A 21,102-nucleotide genomic window follows, 5' to 3' on the forward strand; every position below is an offset into this window, starting at 1 on the left:
ACTGTGGCACTACAAGGGCCCCCTGACACTAGCATGGACGATGAACTGCCCACCACCTCCGCCGGCACTAGTGGACAGGACGCCCTGCCACAGGACCACCACACCAGCACCCCACCCCCGCAACACCCCGCAAACAGTCCCTGAGATCCAGGAACAAGACAGAGCACAATGCCAAGACCTCCTCCAAGAAATGAGACCACCCTGATGGTCATCCTACTGTCCCACTTTGTCACCCTGTCCATACTTAAACTGCCCCAGCTCCACTTCCTATGCCCATATGGGCAATGCACCTGTGAGACTAATCGACTGGACTCTGCCATGGACATTCCTTCGCCATCACCCCTCACCATTTCACTACCCCCTCCAATATTGAGCACTTAAATAAACACACTTAAAGCACATAACAATCTGGAGTCTGTCTGTGATTTCGAAATAGTGTATTAGCAATTACAGTGGCAAAATGCTCTTTTAATTGTAATGTCAACATACCTATGTCACACAGCTCTAGTCCATGAGGAATCTAAGCAGATGTCACACAGTGGGACCCACATCTGTGAAATCATAAGGGAAAGTGACAACTCAGTGACCATACACAGGGTGAAAACGACAGACACTAGAGAGGTAGTATTGTTAAAATACATGTAGTAGGCAGGTCTGTACTCTTACCTGTGTCTCACTGGAAATATTGCTGGATCACTGAGTCCCTGTTGTTCATGTCTTCTTCCTCTGCTTCCTCGTCTTCACTGTCCACAGGCTCCACAGCTGCCACAACACCGCCATCTGGACCATCCTCCTGCAGAAAAGGCACCTGTCGTCACAAAGCCAAGTTGTGAAGCATACAGCAGGCCACGATGATCTGGCACACCTTCTTTGGTGAGTAGAATAGGGATCCACCTGTCATATTAGGGCACCTGAACCTGGCCTTCAGGAGGCCGAAGGTCCCCTCGATCACCCTCCTAGTTCGCCCATGGGCCTCATTGTAGCGTTCCTCTGCCATTGTCCTGGGATTCCTCACTGGGGTCAGTAGCCATGACAGGTTGGGGTAACCAGAGTCACCTGAAAATGGCGAGGGACAACTGTTAAACTCGCACTAACCTCGAGGGATATCCCCAGATCCAGACAACCATTCCCACTGTCTTGCTTCCAGGTGCTCACCTAATAGCCACACACAGTACCTCTGGAGTTGACCCATCACATAAGGGATGCTGCTATTCCGCAGGATGTAGGCGTCATGCACTGAGCCAGGGAACATGGCATTCACATGGGAGATGTACTGGTCTGCCAAACATACTATCTGTACATTCATCGAATGATAACTCTTCCGGTTTCTGTACACCTGTTCACTCCTGTGGGGGGGGGGGGACCAAAGCCACATGGGTCCTATCAATGGCACCTATGATGTTGGGGATGTGTCCCAGGGCATAGAAATCACCTTTAACTGTAGGCAAATCCTCCACCTGAGGAAAAACAAAGTAGCTCCGCATGTGTTTCAGAAGGACAGACAACACTCTGGACAATACGTTGGAAAACATAGGCTGGGACATCCCTGATGCTATGGCCACTGTTGTTTGAAAAGACCCACTTGCAAGGAAATGGAGCACTGACAGCACCTGCACTTCAGGGGGGATTCCTGTGGGATGGTGGATTGCTGACATCAGGTCTGACTCCAACTGGGTACACAGTTCCTGGATTGTGGCACGGTCAAGCCTGTATGTGATAATCACATGTCGCTCCTCCATTGTCGACAGGTCCACCAACGGTCGGTACACCGGAGGATGCCACCATCTCCTCACATGTCCCAGCGGACGGTGCCTATGAAGGACAACAGCGAGCACAGAGTCAAACAACTCAGAGGTACGTACCCACAGTTTACACAGAACACCATTCATACACAAAAGGTGGCCTGTATGTGTGTTGAGTCTAGGCCTAGGTAGGTGTGACGCAGTTGAAAATGAAGCCATGTGGGCCCCTGAATTGGCGGCTGCCTGACCTCTAAAGTGGGACAATGGGATGTGAGGTAACTGCGCTGGCGTTGTACACCGTCGCGGTAGGCGGTCGAAGACCGCTGCGCAATGCTGCATTGGTTAACATTGGACCCTACGGGTCCCAGGAGCCAATGACGATGTACGCCGGCGGTGACGGTACGCACTGCCGCAGACATGACCGCCATTTTCTATCTGTTCAATCACTCGATAACTGATCTTCGACAGGAGAGGACCTACACTGAAAGTGCTGCTGTGACCTTGGTCTGGAAGAGACAATGGCTCGAGTGTCTGGGGAAAGGGCCCCTGCCTTCACATCGGAGGAGTTGGAGAAACTCGTGGATGGGGTCCTCCCCCAGTACACGCTACTCTACGGTCCTCCAGACAAACAGGTAAGTACACAGGGAGCATGTTGTATGGGCTATGCCTGTGTGGAGAGGGCTGGATGTAAGAAGGAAGGGGGGAGAGTGCTGCATGCATGAAAGACGGTGAATGCATGTGCCACATGGCAAGGGTAGGGATGGGGGCCAATCACTTTGACGGTGCAGTTGGTAATAAATTCTCTTTTTCCCCTGTGCATTTCATGTAGGTCAGCGCCCACCAGAAAAAAACATATTTGGCATGCCATCACCAAGGACGTCCGGACCCTGGGGGTCTACCACAGATGGAGCACCCACTGCCGGAAAAGTTGGGAGGACATTTGCCGCTGGAGCAAGAAGATGGCGGGGCTCAGCTGGGGATGGCCTCCCAACGTGGGAGGGGTGCCCGTTGCACCATGACTCCCCTGATGTTCAGGATCCTGGTGGTGACCTACCCGGAGTTGGATGGGCGCTTGAGGGCATCACAGCAGCCACAAGGGGGTGAGTACACTCTCATTCTGCTGACTTTGCGCGCAGTGGAGGTGTCTGGGTGGGGGAGGTGGGCTGTGGGTTCTAGGCCAGGGCGAGTTCTGTAGGCTAGGCCCCTCCGTAAGGCAGGCCATGTGGTACCCCACCCCACCTCTGTAGAGTGCCAAGTACACCTAGTCATGCCCCTGTGTCATCTATGTGTGCAGATGTCGTCCATAGCCTTGAAGGCCATTTCCCAGGAATTGAACAGTGGAGCCCAAGAGCGCAGCGTAGTGCAGGGGGCTTCTGTGTCTGTTGTGTCCGCCAACGGTAGCGGTAATGCATGCACTCAACATGTCTTTCTTCTGTCGTCCCCCCTCTTTTGTTGGTCTCCCTGTTCTTGTGTGCATTAGTATCATCAGGCGGAGGAGCAGTGGCACCGGAGCACCAGGGGGCTGCATCCCACATGGCCATGAAGGGCCACACTACGGACTCGGACTTCACCAGTGGGACGGAGGGCGAGGGGAGCTCCACGGCGGGGACAGGAACTGACACCAGTGACACGGACTCGTCCTCTGATGGGAGCTCCCTTGTGGTGGCGGCAACTATGTGCCCCCCCCCATCTACAGGTACAGCCGCCACCCCCCCTTCCAGCACCGCCCTCCCAGCAGCCCCTCAGCCTTCGGCCCGTGCCCACTCACCTGGGAGGGTGGGAATCGCCTTCGCCCCAGGCACCTTAGGCCCTGCACCAGTCACCTCTACTGCCCTCTGTGAGGAGGCCATTGACCTCCTCAGGTCCCACACTGTTGGGCAGTCTACCATTTTGAATGCCATCCAGGGTGTAGAAAGGCAGTTGCAACAAACAAATGTATTCCCGGAGGGCATTCATTCTGGTCAGGCGGCCCTTCAGTGAGCTTTTCAGACTCTGGCCTCAGCACTGATGGCAGCCATTGTCCCTGTGTCTAGCCTTCCCCCTCCAACTTCCTCCACCCCAACCCAATCCCCTGTACCTCAGCCTATCCCAAGCACACCTACAGACCAGCATACACACACATCAACACACAAGGGAAGCTCAGGCAAACATAAGCACCACACATCCCACAGGCATTCACGCAAGCATCACACACATGCAGAGACACCAACATCCACTGCCTCCACTGTGTCCCCCTCCTCCTCGTCTCCCTCCCAGTCTCATCTATACTCACGCCTGCATGCACTACCTCTACAGCCACTACGTCCCTCTCAGCACACCCACCACCACACCCCGCTCACGTGCCGTCACCACCCCCACTACCATTCACACATCCCCTGTGTCCTCTCCCAGTGTGTCTGTGACGCCCCCTCCGAAGATACACAAACGCAGGCACACACCCACCCAACAGCCATCCACCTCACAACAGCCTCCAGCGCATGCACCTTCACCCAAAGTCAGCAAACGTACACCTCCTACAACCACCACCTCTTCCTTCACTCCCAAACCCCCTCCAGCTACCAGTCCCAGTGTGTCCCAAAAACTTTTCCAGTCCAACCTTGATCTCTTTCCCACACCTCCCCCACCCTGTCCATCTCCTAGGTCCCGAACTAGCACCTCAGCCACAACATCTCCGGGACCAGTGGTGCCTGTAGTCACCGGAATCTGGAGAGCACCGGCCACCAGGGCAGCCAGTGTGGCACAGAGCCAGAGCACAGACAGTCCCCTACCTGTGAAGCATCAGAAGTTGGCCAGTGCCCGGAGGGAGAGGGGGAAGACTCCAGCCACCAAAGCCGCTCCCAGGGGTCCCGGTGGGAGTGTGGAGTCAGCTGTGACACCTTCCAAGGTGGGGAAGGGCCACAAGAAACCCGGCAAGTCTGGGAAGAGCAGCACGGCGGAGAAGACCACCATCATCCCCGCTGCCCAGGAGGCCACCTCCAGCAGAAGCCCAGCTGCCCAGGACAGGACCGCCAGCACAAGCTCAGCTGCCCAGGACAGGACCGCAAGCACAAGTCCAGCTGCCCAAGACAGGCCCGCCAGCACAAGCCCAGCTGCCCAGGACAGGACCACCAGCACAAGCCCAGCTGCCCAGGACCGCCAGCACAAGCCCAGCTGCCCAGGACAGGCCCACCAGCACAAGCCCAGCTGCCCAGGACAGGCCCGCACAAGCCCAGCTGCCGAGGACAGGACCGCCAGCACAAGCCCAGCTGCCCAGGACAGGCCCGCCAGCACAAGCCCATCTGCCGAGGATAGGACCGCCAACAAAAGCCCCGCTGGGCCATGAAGGACCGCTAGCAAAAGCCCCGCTGGTCCATGAAGGACCAACAGCAAAAGCCCTGCTGGGCCATGAAGGAGCGACAGCAGCTGAGTCCCTTCAATGGAGACCGCCGCCTCAAGCACCGGTGAAAAGGGGACCGCCATCTCAAGCAACGCTGCACAGGGCACCGCCATCACAAGCACCACTGAACAGGGTACCGCCATCTCAAGCACCGCTGAACAGGGCACCGCTGAACAGGGCACCGCCATCTCAAGCACCGCTGAACAGGGCACCGCTGTCCCAAACACTGCTGCACAGGGCACCGCAATCTCAAGCACCGCTGAACAGGGCACCGCCGTCTCAGGCACCGCTACACAGGGCACTGCCATCTCAAGCACCGCTGAACAGGGCACCGCTTTCTCAAGCACCGCTGGCCCATGAGCGGCAAGGGCACTGACGCAACTGAGACCCTCACGGGGTGAATGATGCCCTCCGGGCACAAAGCCCCCTCCAGAACCAGTGGAGACTGTCATCCACTACCTCTGTCCTTAGCAGGATGAAGCACTCTGGGCACCATGCCCCCTCCAGAACCAGTAGAGAGATTCATCCACTACCTCTGTCCTTAGCAGGATGAAGCCCTCTGGGCACCATGCCCCCTCCAGAACCAGTGGAGAGATCCATCCACTACCTTTGTCCTTAGCAGGATGAAGCACTCTGGGCACCATGCCCCCTCCAGAACCAGTGGAGACTGTCATCCACTACCTCCATCCTTAGCAGGATGAAGCACTCTGGGCACAATGCCCCCTCCAGAACCAGTGGAGACTGTTATCCACTTGAGAGACTGTGGCTTTGCACTCCCCAGGATATGGCAGTGGGCAAACCACCCACTGTAGAGACTTGAAAGAGTGTGGCTTTGCACTCCCCAGGATTGAACAGTGGGCAAACCACCCACTGTAGAGACTTGAGAGACTGTGGCTTTGCACTCCCCAGGATTGAACAGTGGGCAAACCAAACACCCACTGTAGAGACTTGAGAGACTGTGGCTTTGCACTCCCCAGGATTGAACAGTGGGCAAACCAACCACTGTAGAGACTTGAGAGACTGTGGCTTTGCACTCCCCAGGATGGAACAGTGGGCATGTGGCCCCCTCGTGGATTTGGCGTCGTGCACTCAAGAGGCTGAGGTGCCCCCCCTTTCCCTCCCCCTGAGGTGCCTGTTTAGTTGCTCTCTGATGCCCCTGCAGTGTTCTCTCCGTCATGGTCGGGCAACTTGTGTGGGCCTCGCCCATATTGTGTGGTCCCAGTGTTCCACGGACTTTCTTAGATCACTACCTGGACTACTATGCTTGGTATATATTTTGTACATGGTGTATATATATACAGTATTTCTGCCTACTTGCTTTTAATATATTACAACGGTTACACTCATTTTCTATTGTCTGCATTCTTCCAGGGGGTTTGCGGGATGTAACTGTGATGTACTGATATGCATTAGTGTGTGTGTTGTAGTGGGTGAGGGTGTTAAGTGTTTTTTGCCTCCTCCCTCCCGTGTGTCGTAGGTGCAGTACTCACCGTGGTCTACGCCGCCGGCGTTCGTGCTCCTGGTAGAGGAGCAGGAAGACTATTGCAGGTAGAATTTGGAGTTCCGGATCCATGGCATCCTCGTTCCTCATGGGGTGTGAAGAGGTGAGCGTTTTTCTTTCGGGATTCCTGTTTCTGCTGTGTTTTTATCCGCTGTGAATCCGACCCGGAAAAGGTGGCAGATTGGCCTGTCATAGTAGTGTGGGCGGTACATTGTCTCCCACCTGTCTGTTGGCGGTGACCGCTGCGCTGTTTGTTTGTACTGCCGTGGCGGTCGGAGTGTCAAAGTGGCTGTCTTTGTTGGCGGTTTCCACCACGGTCGTAATTGCAATTTTTTTACCGCCGGCCTGTTGGCGGTCTTACCGCCGCTTTAACACGGACCACCAGGGTTGTAACGACCACCATAGTGTTTCTGCCTAGTGCAATTTAGTACGTATGCAGTAAGCATAAATAAGGTGCTTTGTGTGCAGTTTGAAAAAGTGCTTGTGCAAAGTATAGGTGCACATGAAAGAATATGTACCATGTTCGAGCATTAAATCAAAGTAGTTCAAATCCATCCAATTAAGTTAGGTTCAAACTTCCAATCAGAAATATCCTTGGAATCAGAAGAATATCCTACGTCTGTACCAGTCAATTGGCATGGTTTATATTGTAAGTTCAGGCTGTTAACTAGTTTGGAGTCCCTCAGCTTCTCATGTCTTCTAGAACCTCTGCTGAGATTTCTCTGGCACCATCACATATAAGTAGGCCAAGATATCTATTCTGCACCAGCACAGATCTAACAGTTTCATTTTCCTAGATGGTCTAAAGTGGTACCAGTCATCAAACATCAGTCATATCTGGAAACTTAACTTGTAGCATGCAATTCCTTGTTCCACTGGGGAAACCCTAAGCTTCGCACCTGTTGAAATAGTGTTCTGTCGAGCAAGGATCACTTTCACATGCAGGTCCCTGATGCACACACTTATACTCCAACCTACAGCAAAACATCCTCCTCAAGGACCGAAGGACTCCAGTACCAGCACATCAGAGGGCTCCCTTCACCAATTTGCTATCACCAGTGTCACTAATGATTAAATGCACTACACTGCCGTTCTTCACAACATGAGGTCTACAGCACCATGATGCACAGAGCTTTTGTGCACACAGCCAATCTTTTCTCAGATTTGGTTGTACACTACTGTGCGAAGACTATCACATTCTTCTCCCTTAAACGTCTGCCAATACGGAAATGTTCATCCTCTCGTAGGGGATCTCCACTGCGAGTCATAAGCATTTAAATAATTCCACCCACATGCGGATATCCCGTAGCACTTCTTTATATAGGCCCTCATTCTGACCTTGGCGGGCGGCGGAGGCCGCCCGCCAAAGTCCCGCCGTCAGGTTACCGTTCCGCGGTCGAAAGACCGCGGCGGTAATTCTGACTTTCCCGCTGGGCTGGCGGGCGGTCTCGTTCAGACCGCCAGCCAGCCCAGCGGGAAAGAGGCTTCCACGATGAAGCCGGCTCGGAATCGACGGAGTGGAAGCTGTGCGACGGGTGCAGTTGCACCCGTCGCGTATTTCACTGTCTGCACAGCAGACAGTGAAATACATGTAGGGGCCCTCTTACGGGGGCCCCTGCAATGCCCATGCCAGTGGCATGGGCACTGCAGGGGCCCCCAGGGGCCCCGCGACCCCCCCCTACCGCCATCCGGATCTCGGCGGTCCGACCGCCGGGATCTGGATGGCGGTAGGGGGGGTCAGAATCCCCGCGGCGGTGCAGCAAGCTGCGCCGCCGCGGAGGATTCAATGGGGCCGCGGTACACTGGCGGGACCCCGCCAGTGGTGCCGGTCCGACCGCGGCTTTACCGCCGCGGTCGGAATCCCCATTGAAGCACCGCCGGCTTGTCGGCGGTGCTCCCGCGGTCCTCCGCCCTGGCGGTCAAAGACCGCCAGGGTCAGAATGAGGGCCATAGTCTCTTAGATGTTCGCCTTGCTTCAGGAAGGCCTGTAGAGACACTCAAGAAAGAACATAATATGCAGCTAGACTAACAGGCGACAGTGGTTTAAGGGTTAAAAACACCCCTATAAATGTATAATTTGAGGTAAATGTTTACACCAGATCTCAAATTTCCTTCACAAACCCTTTTCTGAAAAAGTAAGAGATGCAGAATAGAAAGGCAGTGTAGCACCATAGGCTACTATTATGTGAGTGAAAAACAGTGACTGTACCTTTAAGGGTGTGGAGACCACCAGTATCCCATCATGCTCAGCAGGTGGCAGTTGCCTTATTTTTTTTCCGGTACCTCGTGACAGGATCCTGGAGCACTGAACTCAGCCTTTTAGGCTTTTGTTCTTCAAAATTCATTTGTGAATTTTCATTTAAACTGGTTCACTCAACGTCTTTCCTCAGTCTCTTACCTTTTAAGGCTTTTACTGACAGAATTTTGAGGCATTTTTAATATTTATCATGCCTTCTCTGTTTGATAGGTGTCCTTCCTGTGGGAGAAAAAAGGCAAAAACAGACCCTCACAGTGTCTGTATCCTTTGCCTTCCCTCGAGTCATCATCCAGAGCAGTGTCCTCACTGCGAGTAGTTTTTGCACCATGACCTGAGAGAGAGAGAGAAGATTTGCTTCCATGACAAGGAAGAGTGGCGCAGACGGCAAGTACAGTCTTAAGGTGAGACCTCAGAGCAGGGAGAGGGTCAGACCTCTACCAGGGCAATTACATCTGCCTCTGAGGGACATGGAAGATCCACAAAGAGAGTGCCACATAGCAAACACCATCTTCTGGAAATCAGGTACGACATCAACTTGCTTGCTGTTGAGGACTGGATCACTGTCAAGGAAACAATATAGATCGACGTTGAGGCAAGGTAGAATCCACACGCCATCAACGCACACTGTGAGGTTGACATCAAGGAAAATATTGACTTTGAGTCGACCATACCCTTCTACACCAGGGAGTGGGACAACATTGAGGAGATCGATGTTGAGGTGCCGTCGACGGATTCACCACCTACACACCCTCCCCCGCCTCCACCACCACCTACATTTCCTGCAGCAACTCCTGAGCCCCCTGCTCCTGTACCTATGGCTCAGGTGCAGCCTAGATCGCTCTCCATATTGCACCATGTTGTAGTTAGACTCTCGCTTTTAAGCATGAGTGCTGGTTTAGGGATGACAGTACTTTTGTTTGTAGGCAACTGAGTCACTCCTACAACAAGTCACCACTGTCGGCTCAACCCTCCCGGCTCACAAGCAGTTCACACCAGAATTCAGAAAGCAAAGATGATTTCTGGCAGCCTTACACATGGACTGTAGATAAGATCTCCGAGGGAAGTAGTGGTTGAACGGAAGTTACCCTTTTCTCAAATTAGCAACAAGTCTCATACACACAAAGGCAATGAAGGAGATGCAGGGGAGTTTTCAATATATTTATTGAAAAGACAGCAATCTACGATAAAATGCATGAGCTGCAATGATTAGTATAATGAACAGTAAAAGAGGCAAATTGTGAAGATGAGAGTTGTGAATATAAAACTCCCCACCATCTTACAATAAACATGAGATATAAAATTCCTAACCAAGAAAACCTAATCTCTACCCTAGTTAGAGCTAGGTATGATAAACCTAATCTGTCAGTACCATGTCCATGAGAAGAGCCCCCAACCCTTATTGCCTTGGAATGCGGTCTCTAGGTTAGACTCCATGGTGACACAAAGGCTGAGTTCTGCAGCAAGGTGACGTGCAGCATAGATGGCATCTGGAAGGAACCTCTCTAATGACCTTATCCATGTGAGATGTATTTATACAGATCATTTGAGATCCCTGACGCAGGTATGTTCCTAAACAACTGATAAGGAGGCAGACTTGTAGCGGCAATTACATAAACAACCCCCAATAAGTGCACATTAGGTTACTATCACACGTAAGTAAGAAAGGGACATGATAACAATACCTACGTACATCACTGATCATGACACTGATAATGACGCCTTCTTAGAGTGCCACTGAAAAATGAATGAAAATAAGTTTGATAAAATATAAACAATGGAAGAAACAATAAAATAAAATTAAATAAAACCGAGCAAGCTAAGTAGGTCAAAAGCCTCTAGGTGACAGGGGCACAGGCCTGTAAGCCAAAGGCTAAGCTAAACTCCTGTGTCCCAACAGGAAACTAAAATGGATTCACTACAGCCATAGATCACGCCACTACAGACATCATTCCAGGAGTTCGTCATCTTCCAGGCGCTCCTGACACCGTAGCCATCTTTCGTGTACAAGGACAAATTCTAGACTTCGATCCGGACATACAAAATCCTCATTTTCATCAACAAGACGCTACTCGCCGACCCTGACCGATTCACCACCTCCTTGTGTCTTATCAGTGGATGACGTATCTATCTTCTAGGAGGTGTTGGTAAGAGTAGCAGCAAAATTAAACACAGATACAGATGTCGGTTCCTACACCTACGACATTTATCATCTTAGAGACACTTCATCATAGATCGACGTCAAGGCCACTGCATCCATTAATGCCAGGATTATTGAAGCCTGCAATGGAGCTTTTCCTCAATTCACCAACCGCCAAACTGGCTACTCCAAGTCTACTGAAGAAATACAGGCCTCCAGAACAATATCCTATGTTCCTAAGAGCAGATCCACCTCCTGACTTGGTAGTCATTCTAGCTACAAAGAAGTACCACCTTACTACTCCTGCTTCTTCTGTACCTCCTGATAAGGAGAGCAGAAAATTGCATTTAGTGGGGCACAAGGTTTATAATACAACTGCAACAACCATGAAGGCCGCTAGTGCCACCGCCCTCCTGGGTAGGTACGATAGAGCGCTATGGTATTCCATTCAACAATTTGCAGATGACCTCCCTAGGGATAGGAGAGAGAGGATTTCCTGGATATAGTAAATGAAGGCCTCATGGTATCAAAACCAAATAATCAGTACTGCAGAAGATTCATCATTGTTGGTGGCTCATGAATACTGTCATGGCATTGCCTTGAGACATCACTCTTTGTAAGACTCATTTAATTGAAATACGAATCACAGCAACTAATTTTAAACCTTCCATTTTCAGGGTCTACTCACTCGGGCAGCCACAAAGGTGACAAAATGGCTTGCATGGAGGTGGAAATGGAAACTGTTACACCTGGCAGCTTTTTGGCATGTCTCCTCTGTCTTTTTGCCTTCTAACCTCCTGGTTTTGGACTCTGTTTTTGCTGGTTTACTGTCTCTGCGCACTTCACCACTGCTAATCAGTGCTAAAGTGCAAGTGCTCCCCATATAAATTGTACTGTGGACTGGTTTATCCATAATTGGCATATTTGATTTACTAGTAAGTCCCTAGTAAAGTGAACTCGAGGTGCCCAGGGCCTATAAGTCAAATGGTACTAGTGGGCCTGCAGCACTGGTTGTGCCACCCACATAAGTAGCTCTATAATCATGTCTCGGACCTGCCACTGCAGTGTCTGTGTGTGCAATTTTGACTGTAACTTCGACTTGGCAAGTGTACCCACTTGCCAGGCCTAAACCTTCCCTTTTTTTACATGTAAGACACCCCTAAGGTAGGCCCTAGGTAGCCCCCAGGGCAGGGTGTAGTGTATGGTTAAGGTAGGACATATAGGCCCTCATTCTGACCCTGGCGGTTTGAAACCGCCAGGGCAGAGGGCCGCGGAAGCACCGCCAACAGGCTGGCGGTGCTTCATGGGCAATTCTGACCACGGCGGTAAAGCCGCGGTCAGAAAAGGGCAACCGGCGGTTTCCCGCCGGTCTACCCCTGGCCCAGGGAATCTTCCATGGCGGCGCTGCTTGCAGCGCCGCCATGGGGATTCCGACCCCCTTCCCGCCAGCCTGTTCCTGGCGGTTTACACCGCCAGGAAGAGGCTGGCGGGAACGGGTGTCGTGTGGCCACTGGCATGGGCAGTGCAGGGGCCCGCTAACAGGGCACCATAATGATTTTCAGTGTCTGCTCTGCAGACACTGAAAATCGCGACGGGTGCAAATGCACCTGTCGCACCCCTGCAAATCCGCCGGCTCCATTCGGAGCCGGCTTCCTCTTTGCAGGGGCTTTCCCGCTGGGCCGGCGGGCGATCTTCTTGAGATCGCCCGCCGGCCCTGTGGGAAATTTAGAATCACTGCTGCGGCCATTTGACCGCGGTGCGGTGTTTGGGCGGTTTCCGCCCGCCGGGCGGCGCCCGCCGGGGTCGGAATGACCCCCATGGGAATGTGTTTTATATGTCCTGACAGTGAAATATTGCTAAATTCGTTTTTCACTGTTGCAAGGCCTGTCCCTCTTATAGGTTAACATGGGGGCTACCTTTAAATCTGATTAAAGTGTAGATTCCCTTTGGGAGCGGATGGACATGTGGAGTTTTGGGTCTCTGAGCTCACAATTGAAAAATACATCTTTTAGTAAAGTTGATTTTAAGATTGTGTTTTTGAAAATGCCACTTTTAGAAAGTAGGCATTTTCTTGCTTAATCCTTTCTGTGACTCTGCCTGTTTGTGGATTCCCTGTCTGGGTCAGTTTGACAGTTGGGCTGTTCACACCTCTCCTCCAGACAGTGACACAAAGTGGGTTGGGGTGTAGCCTGCATATCTTGATTAGCCATCTGTACAGGAGGGGAGGGGAGGAGTAGTCACTCACACCTGAAAGGACTGTGCCTGCCCTCACACAATGCCGTCTCTGACCCCCTGGTGAGTGTCTGGGGCCTGGCCTGGACAAGGAAGGATCTTGCAAACACTTGAGACTTTGCTTTGAAGTTTGCAAACTTCAAAGGCAGATCTGGGTATAAGAAGCAGACCCAAAACCCCAGACTTTTAGAATCTTTCTGGATTCAAGAGGAACCTCTGCCCAGGAGAAGAGCTGAAGGAGGAGTACTGTCCCTTTGCTGTGTTGCTTTGCTGGACTGGCCTGCAGTTGCTGCTTCTGCCTGAAAAGAGTGCAAAGGGTGAACTTTGCTGGGTGTCCTGCTTGAGAAAATTCTCCAAGGGCTTGGAGTAGAGCTTGCCTCCTGTTGGAAGTCTCAGGGACACCAAAGACTTCAGTTTCCTCAACCTGCAGAACTGGGAACTGTGTGTTTTGTGCTGTTCAAGAGGAGAAACCACTGCGACGCCGCCAACGACGCCACTGGCCTGCACCGTGACCTGCCGACGCCGCATGGAGTCGCATTGCCCCGCTTCGCACCGCGATCCTGGTCTCACTGACGGCCTCATAGGACGATTTCACCGAGCCGCTGCTCGCACCGCGACCTGTGGGCCCCGCACTCCGGCGTCACCTGCTCACACCGCAGCCTGGGCATCCCCGACGACGACACTCCTGCTGACACCGGCGCCGATGCCTGCACCGTGGCCTGGGGACACCGCTCGTGAAAAGCACGAAGCACCGTCCCGTCCCACGCCGCAGCCCAGGTCCACCGACGCCAGCACCATCGGCTCCAGTGTCGTCACCAGGCATCCTTGCCTGCACCGTGGCCTGTGGACACCCCTGGTGAGGGTCACGAAGCACCGTCCCATCCCGCACCGCTGGCTTGGGCCTACCGACGACTGCGCTTCCGCAACGACGACGCCACTGTCTGCACCGTGACCTGTGGGCACCGCACATCGCATTGTCCTGCGTCGCACCGCAGCCCCGACGCCGTCCCCGCCAGCGCACCTGATTTCATCAGCCCGGACTTCGATCCCCGAGGTGCGTGACTTCAAGTGCCCGGCGACTCCTGCACAGACTCCGGAACCGGCGACGCCGCTCTCCGAAACTCACCGCGAGGGTCACGACGCCCAGCGAATCCAAGGTACTGTTTGTGGGTCTTCCCGACACCGCAGCTGGCCAGCGACGCCGAGGCCAGCCTGAACTTTTGGTTTTGTTGTTCACGATGCAGTGATAGCCCAAGGTGGATTTATCGACTTCAAGGAACTGTATTGTTAAGTACATCTTACAGCATTCATATTTTTATTACTGTATTTTGGATTTTTATCGTATTTGGTCTTGTTTTATATAGATAATTATTGGCTATTTTTCTAAAACTGGTGTGGTGTCCTTTTGTAGTGTTTTCACTTATTACTGTGTGTTATGTGCAAGGCTTTACACATTGCTTCTGAGATAAGCCTGACTGCTCGTGCCAAGCTACCAAGGGGGTGAGCAGGGGTTATCTGAGCGGGTATCTCCCTTATCCTGACTAGAGTGAGGGTCCCTACTTGGACAGGGTGCAAACCGACTGCCAACTAGAGACCCCATTTCTAACAGAAACAATAAAAGCCGTCAGCCTCGAAAGAACAAAGACATCCATTCAGGTCTTACCAATGCCATTTTTAACCTCTGAGGGTTCAACCCCATCATTGGTACTAGGATCGCCAGCAGCCACAGCAGCAGTGCCCTTATCAACAGCAACAACAGCAAAGGCAATCTAGAGAACGACCTTCGCAGCAACCCACCCAAGAGGGTAAAACAACAATAGGTGCCAACCAATTTATCTTCCCTTCCCCATCTTCTGTTACCCACACTGGTAGGAGGAAGCATCTCACATTGTCTTGTAGAGTGGTAAAAAATCACAAAAGGTTCCTGGGTGCTGAGTATTGTTCAAAATGGGTATTGTCTCAGTCTCACCAGGTCTTTCTCCCACCATATTACCAAAACCATCCAACCATAATTTACCCATGCTTCAGAAAGAAGTCAACATCTTGCTTCAAAAGAATGCAGCGGAAGTTGTTCCCCACAAACAACAGGGCACAGATATCTACTCCAGATACTTTCTGGTGAAGATAAAAGACAAGAACGAGTTCAGGTCTATTCTCGACTTAAAGAGAGCCAACAAATGGATTCGGAGGGAGAAATGTTGTATTCTGGCATTACCTCAGATTTACTGGCTCTGTTCTATAGACCTCTAATGGGTGTATTTTAAAATACCTATCTCAAAGGAACACTGCAAGTTCTTGCAGTTTGTAGTGGGGCAGGACCACTATCAATACCAAGTCCCTCCATTTGGCCTCAAATCAGCCCCCAGATTCTTCTCCAAATGCATGGCAATAGTGGCTGCTCATCTCAGGAGGCACCAGATTTTCCTCTATCACTGTCTAGACGATTTGCTGATCAAAGCTTTAACATCACAGGAAGCCCAGCGTCAGTGCAACTGGACTTGCAAAGTACTTCAGCGGTTGGGTCTACACATCAACCACAGCAAGTCGATCTCCAAACCAATGCCGACTCTGAAATACTTAGGAGCCACTCTCAAAACCATAAAGGCAAGAGTGTCTCCTTTTTATCAATCCCTCGAAAGTGTCACACTGTAATTAAAGCCTCTTATCCCACAGTGTGGTCAGTATCCTCTCTTCTCAGCTCAATGGCCTCATGTATCTTCCTCACTCCGAATGCACACCTTCACATACATTCCCTTCAGTAATGGCTCGAGGATCTGTGGGATCAAGCAACAGGAAGCTGGGAGGACAAGATCACTCTCCCCCCACATGTGAAGCAGTCTCTGACCTGGTGGTGCTCTCCAAGCAATCTTCTTCACAGGGTACCTTTCCACCAGCAGACTCCTTTCCAAATCATAGTAATGGATGCATCGCTACTGGGATGGGAAACCCACATGGAACATCTCAAAATACAAGGCAAATTGTCTCTGAGGGAAATTACGTATCATATCAACCTCCTAGAGCTCAGGGCAGTCCACATTGCACTCAAAGTGTTTTACCCATCATTCAAGACCCAATCCCTGTTCAGACGGACAACACAACCACCATGTACTACCCCAACAAGCAGGGTGGGACGAGGTCCAGACCTTTGTCCTTCGAAGCCCAAACAATTTAGAAATGGTTCATAGCCAAAAACCTGAGGATCACAGCAACACAATTCTTTGGTGTGCAAAATGTGCAGGCAAATGCCTTGCAAGAAAACTACGAGAGGGTCCTTCATGAGAACGTTGTCAAAAACATCTTCAGGCTTTGGGGCTTGCCTCACATCAATTTGCTTGCCACTGCAGAAAACAAAAAATGCCAAGATTTCACCTCGAGGTACTTCCAACCAGGGACTCTGGGGAATGCCCTACAGATCCACTGGTCTGGCAAATTTCTCTACGCCTTTCCTCCAATCTGTCTGATCCCGGCAGTCCTCATCTGTCCCTCTCAAGAGCCAGACTCATCCTGATAGCCCCAGAGCGGCCACATCAGTGGTGGTTCACAGACTTCCTTCACCGGTCACAGCGTCCACACCTCAAGCTGCCATGCCGTCCAGACCTACTAACGAAGTTCAGAGGACAGATGGTCCACCCCAATCTCTCCTCTTTGAATTTGGCAGCATGTCTCCTGAGCTAGTACAGTATCAACACTTAAACCTGCACAAGACTGCATGAATATTCCTAAAGAAGCTAAACAGCTGTCAACCCATCAACCTATACAGCTTATGCCTTCAAGTGGAAGAGATTCCGTATTTGGTGTTCTTCCAAGACCATAGACCCTACATCTTGCCAGAAGGAAGCCATCCTTCCCTATCTCCTCTGGCAACATCTGGCTTACAATTCTCATCCATAAAAGTGAATTTGGTGGCTCTCACTGCCTACCGCAAATGTCCTTCACAAACCTCTTTTTTCAAGATCCCAGTAATTAAAGATTTCCTTGAGAAGTTTAAAAAGTGTTTCCCTTCCATCAGATGCCCTTCCCCTCTTGGGAACTTAACAGAGTCCTTTCATGTTTAATGCAGGATCCCTTTGAGCCTGTTCCCAAGGCATCTCTACAACATCTATCTTGGAAAGCAACTTTCCTAGTAGCTATTACTTCAGCTTGAGAGTTAGCAAAATCTAAGCGTTGTGTGCTAATGAACCTTATACAGTTTTCCACTCTAATAAGGTAGTTCTCAGAACCCATCTGAAATTTCTTCCCAAAGTTATTTCGGATTTCCATGTCAATCAAACAGTTTCTTTACCCATATTTTTTCAGAATCCTTGTATTCCAGCAGAGAGAACCCTTCACTTCCTGGGTGTAAGGAGGGTCTTGAGGTTTGACCTAGGTCGAACCAGCTTTTTGTCAGTTATGGGCCATCCGTATAGGTTTGGCCACTTCCAAACAATCCATCTCACGCCGGATAGTATCCTGCATACTTCTCTTACCAAAAGGCAAACAAGCCTTTGCTGGTGAAACCTAAGGCCCATTCTACAAGAGGCAAAGTGGCTACAACCGCTTTGATGAGGAATGGCCCTATTACTGAAATTTGTAAGGCAGCTACATGGAGATCTGTCCACACATTCACCAACCACTACTGTCTGGACTCTGATGCTAGGGCAGATGCTGAAGTAGGACGAGCCTCCCTCAGGAATTTATTTGCCTAGTCTTATCGTCTCTCCTGTTCTTTTACCTGTGTTTTTGGGGGATGGGCTTGCTATTCTATTCAAATGCTTATAACTATCAGTGAAGATTCCCTACAAGAGAAGGAATAGTTTCTAACCTGTAACCCACTTCTCTTGTAGGGGAATCTCCATTGAAGTCATAAGCAGCCCTTGCTCCTCCCTAGTGGACAGAACAGAGAATTGTATTGGACTTACCTATCACTGGTGCTTATCGTCAGAAAGAACTGTGGCAGCTGCCAACTGCTGAGCATGATGGGATACTAATGGGCTCTGCAGCCTTAAAGGCACAGTCACTGTTTTTCACTCACATAATAGCAGCCTATGGGGCTACACTGCATTTCTATTCTTTATTTCTTACTTTGTCAGACAAGATTTTGTGAAGGAGATTTGAGATCTGGTGTAATATTTACCCCAAATTATACATTTATAAGGGTGTTTTTAACCCTTTTCTAAGTACAATCTGAAGAATTACACCACTGTGACCTTACTGCCTAGGCTACATATTATGTTCTTTCTTAAGTGTCTCTATAGGCCTTCCTTAAGCAAGGTGTACGTCTACACTTAAGACTTAAGACTATATAAAGAAGTGCTCCGAAATACCTACAAGTGGGCGGAACTATTCAAATGCTTATGAATTAAATGGAGATTTTCTTACGAGGGAACTGGAGTTACATGTGAGAAACTACTCCTTATAGAATGTACTGGCATCCTAGTGCCACAGGCTCTAAAAAAGGGGCTTGTACTTATCACGTGAGCTGCCATCAGAACCATTGTGTGTACTAGGTCATGCATACAGCAATATCTATTAGCTATACTACATAACAACTATGGAGTCCCCCTCATGGGCTCCATACTGTCCTCTGTCATCTTCAACCTCTAAGCGGGGCGGCTTTGTGCGCTATTCACAGACAATATCATCAAGATTCACCAGTATGCTGACTTGAAAGTCACTTTTGACGTCCAGTGCCTCAAACACTGCCTGCACATCATCAATACCTGGATATCAAGAGCCCACCTAAAGCTCAATCAACCAAGATAGGTTACTTTTATTTTCCGAAACAACTAACAAGTAACAATATAGACCTGACTCAATAACATGAAGCTTGAATGATTCGAACCCCAACTTTCACTGAATGTCAAGTCACTTGGATGCACCCTGCACACCAGCCTCATCTTCAAGGAACACATTGCCAAAAAACAGAGTCACCTGGTCCCAGTTCTCTCTTCTAAATACAGTGAACCATTTCTTCCAGGATCCAACTTAAAAAATTGCTGTTCAAGCTCTTGTACTCTAGCATCTGGATGGTGGTAATTTCCTGTTCCCTAGCCTCTCAGACTCCACATCCATGACCTGAGGAAATAAGATCACCTCGACCCTGATGGAAGTCTATTGGTTCCCCTTGCCTGCAAGCACCAGCCTCAAAATCAGCTGCATCAATTATAAAGCCATCTCGATCAGCACCCCGCTTATCTTGCAGACATGCTGACTATTTCTGCTGGCTCTCAGAGTGCACATTAAGAAGTGTAGAAAAAAAATAAAAATAATAATGCAGCAGGCCTTTTCCAGCTATGCATCCAGGATCTGGAACAGCATCCTCATGTCCCTCAGGGCTGCCTCACTACTGCTCCAATTTCAGAAAGAGTAGAAGATGCACCTCTTTAAAGAACACTACATCACAATGCATTAACACACCAGGTACCTCTCATATCACTTGTTAACTTTAAGCTTGTCTGTAGCCCTGTACAGCGCCCAGTGCCTTTTGTCTAGGTTTGTGCAATATAAATTCTACATACATACATTAATACATGGATATTTAGCATCATCCATATGGCAAATTAAAACTAGGAAAGCTAAATCAGCTTATATTTTAGGAATAGATGGGAGTATGTTCTGAAACTTTTGCAACAAAAGTTTTTGTTAGAGAATATAGGTGTATTCATTGTTCATTATTTTCACTCATTACAAATGAAGCAATGATTATGCCATTGTTGTAATGTACTAAACGATTTCTGTAAAGCAGGCATATTTCCCTTTATTTAAATAATAATTTCCAAGGTCCCATTTTTTGTGTTGTTCAAATGAAACAGTCATGAAAGCAGTCATGGTCCAACTGTGACAATCTACTAAAATGCATATGCGGTCTCACCTTCACATCACCCCAGAATTTCTTCTGTTTGGTTTTTGTCCTTAGGATTAGCTGGTCTCGATGCTAAGTCAAGCGGGCGGATGGGTACTCGTGCCATGGTCTATTACATGTCCACCACAATTTCGGCAGCAGTACTTGGAGTGATCCTGGTGTTGTCAATCCATCCTGGGAACCCTAAACTGAAGAAGCAAGTTAGCATCTCTACTAGGAATGAGGAAGTGTCCAGCCTGGATGCCTTCCTTGATCTCATTCGCAATCTCTTCCCAGAAAACCTGGTGCAGGCATGTTTTCAGCAGGTATGTTTTCCTTCTCTAATCATATACTGCCAGCTGGTTCCTTTTCGGATATTTTGCCTAACTTCCACTTCTGTCTCTACATAATCTAAGATCATCTCCCCTATTAGTGCTGATTATTTTTCTGAACCTTTTTCTCACCACCTTCATTCCTTTTCTCCATCCTCTTCTTCTGTATGTTTCCTCCTTGTTCGACCTCCCTACCTTGATCGCCGCTTCTCTGTGTTACCCTTCTTCTCTGTCCTTTATTATGCTTCCTCATCTCCCTCACCTATCCCTTCCCTCCTTTTCCCTTTTCTGTCAACCTTTTTGTTTTGTACTTTACTTTGTCAACCCCATTCCTTTTCCTCATAGATTTGTACCTGCTTTTTCCTTCCAACAATTCCTCGTATTTATTTTCCAATGTCTTTGCATCTCTTCTACTCCCTCATCATTTCACTTCTTTTTTTCTTGATTAAAAGTATTCTTCAGCTCTTATTGAAGCAGTGTCTAGTATGACACGTACCTAATTATTTTTCAAAGCGATACACTGAAATGGTTTAGCTAGCAAATGTGGGTTACTTTAGGTAATCTTCATTCCACTACATATTTTATTTATTTTGGAGTTTTGGGGGTTTCTACAGTATTTTATGTCACTTTCCAGACAAAACAGAGAACTTCATTAGAGAATAACAGTAAACCATGTTAGTGAGAGTTTCGAATGTTGAAATTCGC

At 49.7% G+C, this 21,102-nt stretch overlaps 1 protein-coding gene across 2 annotated transcripts in view; it reads left to right on the forward strand.

Annotated features, from left to right (window-relative positions):
• Positions 1–21,102, forward strand: part of LOC138246326 (excitatory amino acid transporter 2-like) — a 1,049,947-nt gene that overhangs the window by 456,124 nt on the left and 572,721 nt on the right. For both annotated transcript variants that reach the window (XM_069200834.1, XM_069200835.1), the window contains exon 4: positions 20,141–20,391. In XM_069200834.1, the coding sequence (XP_069056935.1) occupies positions 20,141–20,391 (251 nt within the window). The remainder of the gene's footprint in view (positions 1–20,140; positions 20,392–21,102) is intronic.

Source organism: Pleurodeles waltl, chromosome 7, assembly GCF_031143425.1.
Source record: "Pleurodeles waltl isolate 20211129_DDA chromosome 7, aPleWal1.hap1.20221129, whole genome shotgun sequence".
Taxonomy (NCBI): Eukaryota; Metazoa; Chordata; class Amphibia; order Caudata; family Salamandridae; genus Pleurodeles; species Pleurodeles waltl.